General features: G+C 49.7%; 1 protein-coding gene across 1 annotated transcript; it reads left to right on the top strand.

The window, feature by feature from the left end:
- The first annotated feature begins 287 nt into the window (after positions 1-287).
- LOC123116139 (zinc finger AN1 domain-containing stress-associated protein 17) lies at positions 288-1,148 on the top strand. Its single transcript, XM_044537140.1, has one exon. The coding sequence runs from the start codon at positions 478-480 to the stop codon at positions 1,018-1,020; it is 543 nt and encodes a 180-aa protein (XP_044393075.1). The 5' UTR covers positions 288-477; the 3' UTR covers positions 1,021-1,148.
- The last annotated feature ends 7,123 nt before the right edge of the window (positions 1,149-8,271 follow it).

Genomic DNA, 8,271 nt, shown 5'->3' with positions numbered 1-8,271 from the left:
AACTGGACCGTGTATTAACTCTGGCAGGACTGAACCTTTGTTACATCGCCAGGGCGGCCCAGCAGACCTGGTCCACTCCGAGCCGACCAAAACTAGCAAACGAACACCACGTCACGGCCGACGCGGACGCTTGGTGCCCAGAGCAAACCAGCTCGGAATCGAAACCGCCTCCCCTAAGCAAAGGCGCCTCCGGAGCTGACCGGATCGATCCAGAAGCCCAAACAAAGCGTGGCCAGCCGTCTCCATCACGTTCTTCTTGCACAATAAGAAAGGCGAGGCAAACCGTGTCCGCAACGGCGACGGCGAAACCCACCCGAAGCTATAAAAGTACCGCGTCGTCCCGCCGTGATCACACCACACGCAACGCAAGCCTTCGCACCCGAACGCAAGAAAGAGAGAGAGAGAGAGAGAGAGAGCACACGCGGCGGGGGAAAAGCAGGAGCGAAGCGAGGGATCGGGAGGAACATCGGCGAGGCCATGGCGCGGCGGGGCACGGAGGCGTTCCCGGACCTGGGCGCGCACTGCGACAGGGAGGACTGCAACCAGCTCGACTTCCTGCCCTTCGACTGCAACGGCTGCGGCAAGGTGTTCTGCACGGAGCACCGCGCGTACGTTGACCACGGCTGCCCGCTCGCGGCCGACAACGGCCGCACCGTCGTCGTCTGCGAGGCCTGCGGCGACTCCATCGAGCGCGCCGGGTCGGACGAGACGGATGCGCAGATCCTCGAGAAGCACGCGCGGTCGCGCCGGGGCTGCGACCCGGCCAGGAAGCTCAAGCCGCGATGCCCCGCGCGGCGCTGCAAGGAGACACTCACCTTCTCCAACACGAGCCACTGCAAGGAGTGCGGGCAGAAGCTGTGCCTCAAGCACCGGTTCCCCGAGGACCACGGGTGCTCGCGCGTGTCGCCGGTGGGGGCCGCCGCCGCCGCGAGGAGGGCCGGCGACTGCGGCCGCGACGCGCAGAAGACAAAGGACGGCGGTGGGTGGGCGCTGCCGCCGTTGATCCGGAATTTCAATTGATTACCCTGAAGCTGAAATTGTGGCTGGGATTTACGCAATTCATGGAACGTTTGTTTTCTCCGGTGTCATATTTTCAATTGTGCACATTTTGTTGTTGTTAAATGAAGAATCAAATTCAGTTTATTTTATGCTGCGGTTGGCTCGAAATGTCGAATTGAACTCATCTACAACGTGTCAAATCCTCAATGCTAAAAGGTTCTTTTGGAGCAACTCCAATGGGGCAACCCATTTTGTCCGCGTGCACCCGTTTGGATCGGCGCCCACAAAAGTGGAAGCCAACGTGTCGACCCAAATCCAAATCGTGTCCGCGCCGACGCATTTGCGGTCGAAATGCGTCGGCGCGGAGGCGAAGCGGACATCACGCGCGCCTTCTCGGTGTTCGTCGTGTCCCCACCTGACGGTCGTCCAACACCCAGCAGCCAGTTTGGTCAGCTTAATTTATGACGACCGCCCACTTCGGGCTCACGCGTGAGCAACGACGGTCCTATTTTTTAAGCCGACCGTGCGGGGGGAGGGCCGTCCTCATCCGATTCCAGAAAGCTCCCGTCCCCATCTCGCTCCCCCGTCGGTGACAACCCTAGCCACGTTAGTCAAGCTAGATGGGGCTCTTCTCCAGCGCCGGCAGCACCAAAGCCAAGGGCAAGGCCCCCGCCACCCCTTTTCCCCCGAGCTCCCCCCGCCTCCGCCGGCGCCGGCTCGCCGGCCGAGGAAGCGCGTCAACGTGCCAGTGCACTAGGCGGAGTGGCACTGGCAGCACCACGTGCCTCTCCCGTACCTGACGTCACCCTGCCGCACGACTCGCATATGGATCCAGAGAGGATCCCAGTGCCGACGGCGCCACGGTCGGATAGGGAGCACGCGGAGGAGGTGCGGCGCCGGCGGGCGCGGCTGCCGTCGCGCACGCCTTCGACTCGTCCAACTTGGCTCGTTGGTTCGCCTTCGAGCACGAGAAGGCGAGGCGGAGCGGCGTCCACAAAGTCGGCTGTAGGTCGCCGCCGCCCTCCCTCGTCGTCCGTAACAAGGACCAGGAGGCGGAGGCCGCCTACCAGGCGGCCCTGGCGGCTGTACACCGAGAGAGCGAGGAGGAGGAACGTCGCAGGGAGGAAGAGGGAGGCGGTGTACCAGGCGGCCATGGCACAGGCCACGGACCTCTCAGCGGTGGGCGATTGCGTCGTGTCGTCGGTGGCCCCGCCTTCCCCCGTCAAGGCCGAGCCGGAGCCGGAGCCGAAGCCGACCCCCATCGAGCGCTACTCATGGACCGGGCGAGTGCGCGAGTGGGTCAGCGCGTCGCCGGTCTGGATGGGGGCGATGCCGGCGCATGAGGCGGCGTACCTCGAACAATGATGCCAGCGACGGCTGGCCGTGGAGCGCCGCCATGGCGAATACCTCGAGATGCTCAAGCGCGACACCGAGGAGGAGCAGCGCGACACTGAGGAGGAGGCGCGCCAGGCCCAGGAAGCGGCGGCACAACCCGCGCCCGACATCAACGTCGTGTGGAACACGACGTTCCCCTGGGCCGGCCCTGCGCCGACGCTCATCGACCTCACCGGCCCCGACGACGACGAGGACGTCCAGGGCAGCGCGCCACCTCATAGTTAGCTTTTTATTATGTTAGATGTGGATGCATGGACTATCGCCGGCCTTCGTGGCCGGTTTTAATGTTTAATTAATATTTGTTTTTATTTTTAAAATGCTTGAATTCTAATTTTTTTTTCACGCGTCGTCAAAATGGGTCGGACCATCGTTGGGCGCATGCGCCGATCCAAACGTGAAAGCGGACGTTGATGTCCGCCGGCCGATCTAAATGGACAAAAGGCGAACAAATACGCTGTCCGTTTGGGTCGGTGTGTTGGAGTTGCTTTTACTGGCTTTGCCTTCCGTCCTTGGTTAAATCCGCTAATAGGGCCATCACCAATGCTCTATCGCTTGTTTGGATGCTAGAAAAAAAATCAAATCACAAAATTAGCTTAGCACGGGAAAACTTTCTATCTGTTCATCATCAATCATGGCAGTACAACAAACATCAGAAATGACAAAAAATACATTCATATTCATAGACCACCTAGCGACGGCTACCAGCACTAAGGCAAACCGAAGAGTAGAAATAACAAAAGATACATCCAGATTCATAGACCAACACACCAAAACAGTAACCGACATCGATGAAGAGAAAACATAGATCTGAACGATTCAATCTGCAGACATATGAACATAGATGAACGAAGACCGGATTCAAGTAGATCCACTAAAGACAACCACCGACATAATCCTGCAAGATCCGTCGGAGACACATCTCCGCCCGCCCTCCAGACAACCACCAACCTAACCCTGCAAGATCCATCGGAGCCACACCTCTACCCAGGGGCGGATCTGGAGCTAATCTTACCCTGAAGCACCACTTAACCATGGCATGAATTTTTCAAGCGAGGATGCAACAAATAAAGAAATGTTCCATACCTTGTAACACGAATAACAAAACATAATATAAGTCGGTTTATAAAAACGAAATGTAAGAGTTAAACAGCTTAATATAACACTAAAACATATGACAAAATTACTTTAGAAGGATGTCTTCCATTCTCAGATTCCAAAACACCTCATCACACACCAAGGTTCAATAACCTACAATATAAAAACTAGTATTAAATTTTCAAGTAGAAGTGTGGAACATAATAAAATGCATAAATCAAAGTACTTAAATCTGCTAAATTTTTATAAATTACCTTCAGTACATTCTTTTCCTTCGAGCCATGAAATACTCAACCACTTGATCATTGGTGACCTTTTTCATCTCTTCTCTCTCCACATAAAAAATAACATCATCACTCAAGCTGTCATCACTGAGGCGCCTGCGCAAGTCAGTTTTGACCAATTTCATTGCTGAAAAGCACCTCTCAACTGTAGCAATAGCAATAGGCAACACAATTACTATTTTCAAAAACCAATAAAATAAAGGATACATGATATGTCTCCTTGTCTGCACCATTTTTTTTGAAAGCTCGGTGATTGTTGCTATGTTGGAAAAGCTATCATATGTGCGCACATCAGCAATATAGAGACGTAGGTCCTTATCAAGATCCCTCAAATCCCCGGAACCAAAATCATGAGGGTATAGTTTAGCCAAACTCATGAGATTATCCAAATTGAAATCACGAAATGAGTCTCTTGGACTCAAAGCGGCTGACAAAACAAGAAAATCAAGGATGCCTCGCTGAACCTGTTGTCAAGCTCTTGAACTAGCCAATCGAAAACATCGTTGAAGCAATCAACCTCATAGTGATGTTTGTTGGTAATTCCAGTTACCCGCCTTCTCTTTTTTGGATTAACATATGCTTCTTCCATGTCCAACTCTACAATATCATGTTTCTCACAAAACACATGAACATCACCCAACATAGATTCCCATCCATCTTCTCTAAGTTCATTCAAAACTGTTGTAGTTGACTTGACACATTTCATGGCATTTAGTATGTCTTGATCCTTCCACTGCAATGCTAATGACAATTTGTTGGTAGTACTGAGGATTGTCAACATGAGATGCAAATAAAAGACAAAGTCAAAAGATTGAAAGTACACTAGAAGACCCACTGCTTGGTCTCTATTCGTTATGTTAGTGTTTTCTTCGTCAACAAATTCAAGAACTTTAATAACTGACCTGAACATGGCAACAAAACTCTTAAGTGTTTTAGCATGCGAGCCCCAACGAGTGTCTCCGGGTCTTTGAAGGCACTGCTCTTGATTCTAACCTTTTCCTGTTGTAAGCGGCCCACACCCTAAAACCTTGCTCATTTCTTCAAGATTTATATCTCTAATCATGTCTCTTCTCTTGGAATAATCGCCCACAACATTTAACAAGGTAGAAATCATACTGAAGAAATTACTAACTCCTTTATGCTTTCTTACAACAGCCACAACAACTAACTGGAGTTGGTGAGCAAAGCAATGGACATAATAAGTTGTGCTACTTTCTCTCATGATTAATGATTTGAGACCATTAAACTCACCTCGCATGTTGCTGGCACCATCGTATCCTTGTGTTCTAACTTGATTGTAGCTCAGCTTATATTTTGCAAAAAGAGAATCAATTGAACTCTTGAGGTACAAAGAAGTTGTTTCTTTCACATGAACAAGACAAACAAAGCTTTCTTTAGAATCTCCGGAACTATCAACATACTGCAAGGCCACACCATTTTTTCTTTGCAAGAGGCATCTCTGGACTCATCAACAAGCAAGAAAAACACATTATTCTGAACTTCTTTGAGAATAGATTGGACTATCACATGGGCAAAACCTTCAGCAATATCTTTCTGGACTTGAGGAGCAGCCATAAGAGCATTCTTTGCAGCATCTTTTCCCATAGCCCTGCCAACAACTGGATCATGCCCAGCTAAGAAATCACGAACTTCCAAGAAATTACCTTTATTGTGTGAGTTCTTTGACTCATCATGGCCCCGGAAAGGCAACCCTTGCTAAAACAATAGTCTAGCCGTGTCAATTGCGGCATTCAATCGAGTAAAATATGCAACCTTCGAAGCTTCACTTTGAAACTGGATAGCGACATTAATGTGTTCATCTCTTTTTAGTAGAGCGGTACATTTTTTTCATTGCTTGATCATGGACAGTACCTGGCTCACCAACATGATCTTTTAGCCTTGATGGAATGCTCCAGGTATCCCAACCATTCAGAACAAATGCCTCATACCTAGCTTCTTTCTTGTGGCCACGGTCCCTAAATAAGAAACAACAAAAACAATATGCTTTTTTCTTCTCTTTGTTGTATTCAAGCCAACTCACATGATCATCAAACCATTCAGGATTGAACCTTCTCCTCTTAGTCCCAAAGTTCGAATATGGAAAATCGATATCTTTTGGCTGACAAGGTCCATTAAGCAAGTACTTTCTTCTTACCAAGTCTTTCAAATTTGGATGATAATGTTCTATCAATTTCCTCCTGCCTGGATCATATTGAATTTCCTCCTCCCAATTCATATCTTCTGGAGCATCTTGTGATGGTGCCTTTCTTTTGAGAAGAAACTTGTCCATTAGATGCATTTAACAAATAAAATTACAACCGAGAACAAAAATTGATCTACTAGCTACAAGTTAATACATACAATTGTTGCAACTTGTAAAAGCATTTATTAATAATGACACACAAAGGGGGTACTAAGAAGAATTCGAATCAAGTATGACTAATTGACTATATTTAGGGTAAAATACTCAAAATGATGTTGCTACTTTGCTAAGGTACTCACGTGCGGTGTAGTCGGCTAGTCGCGTCTCGCGTTGGTGGAGTTCGGTGTCCGCCGTCGTGTCGTTGATCGGCGGCCTTCTGGTTGCCGGCTGGCCGCTGCTGCACGAACGCGTGAGCCGGCCACCCAGCCGCCATTAACGGATCATGGGAGATGAGAAGACTATAGAATTGGGATCTGGGATCGTTGTTTTTTTTCTCGAGTGTGCCATCAGGGCTGGTGCGGCCTGGTTCATTGGTTTCATGGACCATCCTAATGCACACTTAATTAGCACTAAAAATTTTTTGGACCCTGTAGCCTGTGCTACAAAGTTGGCCCGTTGGGCTCCGCCCCTGCCTCCGCCCGCCCTCCAGCGATCCTAGACGCATCACAGGAAAGGGGCTAGATGGGGAAATCTTATTCCATCTTCAGAGTGCCGCTATCATCTCGCCCTCCTGAGTAGGACATAAACCATACACAACTAAAGAAACATTAAAAACAAAGCCCTCCCACTAGCAAGAGTCAGGAACCTCCATGCCCTATAGCCAAATAAGATGAGGCAGATTGTCGATGCTGTCGACGGAAGGCAGATACCCTAGTCGCTTCTTCACTTGAGGCGAGAGACGAAGATGATAGACAAAGGGTTAACGATGGCTTAGTGTGTGAGTTCCTCCTTTCCAATACTTATCGTGATGCACAAGCTCTTCTCGAATAATAATAAAAATTGGCAGGCCATGCTACCGCTCATCTCTCCAATGCTTACCCCGTGTAGAATAGGAAAAACAAGAAATATCGACAAGTTTGTTGAAAAATAGCCTCATGTAAAATAGCCTCATACATGATTCTACTCACAACCAAAGGAATTAGCCCGTGTGGAGAGAGAAAGCCGTATCACCAGTTTAGGCCAGGAGGCGGGCAAAAGAACTAGGAAATCGATCCCGGCGCTAGTGTTTCGCGTCCGCGTTGTAGGTGGCCTAAGTTTCACATAAATGGTTTCGGTTCCCCGCATCGCCTCCCAGGCAGCTCGGGCGGCGCCCACTCAAGCCACCTCCACTGACCACCCCGTCTACTTTAGCTTCCTTGCTGCCACCAAATGACGCTCTTGTGCAAAGCCCACTCAGTGGATGGCGGTGATGGCGCTCTTTGGGCCCACAACCGTGTGGGTGGCGGTCGATGAGGCTATAGGGGGTGGCGCAACGGCACTCCCCTTCTCCCCCATGACAATGCTAGGTGTGGGAATGTGATGGGCTCAAGATCTCTGCGCTAGTTGTTCCTTGGCTAAGACATTAGCATCGATAGGCTCACTGACAGAGGTGAGTTGGCATAGAAATGCTGGTCGGTGTGTGGGCTGGCGACCATCGGATCTAGTCGGGCATGGTCATATTGGCTGGCCAGCGGTGGCTGTTGTGTGGTGGTGGTAACCTCCTACCATCATGCCTAGCATGGCGATTGCAAGCAGATTGTGGGCTGCAAGTTCCTTCATTTTTTGGCAGAGAGTGGGGGTTGGTTTCATTGTGGCTGGAATCAGTGGTGGTGAAGTCGAGTGAGATACGCCTCATCATTGTTCCCGAGCTTTTCATATTTTATCTGCATTTGTACATCATCAAAGTCGGAGATGTCTGATCATTGTTCCTGATGGACGACTGGTTGGCATAGGTCGATGAGGGCTTTGTGCAGGTTGTTGCAATGAGGTCTCTGTCGGTGGGCATTTGTGGTATATCAGAGTCGCTGGCTCGTGGAGGAGTGATCACGATGCTACTTGTAATAGAACTCGATGGTGCTCTTTTGTGGATTTTGTGTTCATAACCAGGTTGCTGGTGGTGCCCGTTCATGGGTTGTAGTGGTTTCCATTGGGGTTTCCACAATTAACTGGGCAATTGTTTTTTCTTTATTAATAAGATGGGGCTAGCTTGCCTCCATTAAAAAAATGGTATATACCGATAATGTGGCTGGGAGGTTCCTCGGATGAGCTTCCAAATTCACTTTCACCTATTTCAGTTTATGCCATCCCATCATTACA

Source organism: Triticum aestivum, chromosome 5B (genome assembly GCF_018294505.1).
Source record: "Triticum aestivum cultivar Chinese Spring chromosome 5B, IWGSC CS RefSeq v2.1, whole genome shotgun sequence".
Classification (NCBI taxonomy): Eukaryota; Viridiplantae; Streptophyta; class Magnoliopsida; order Poales; family Poaceae; genus Triticum; species Triticum aestivum.
The sequence above is the reverse complement of the archived record's forward strand: the minus strand, read 5'-3'. Positions and strand labels throughout refer to the sequence as shown.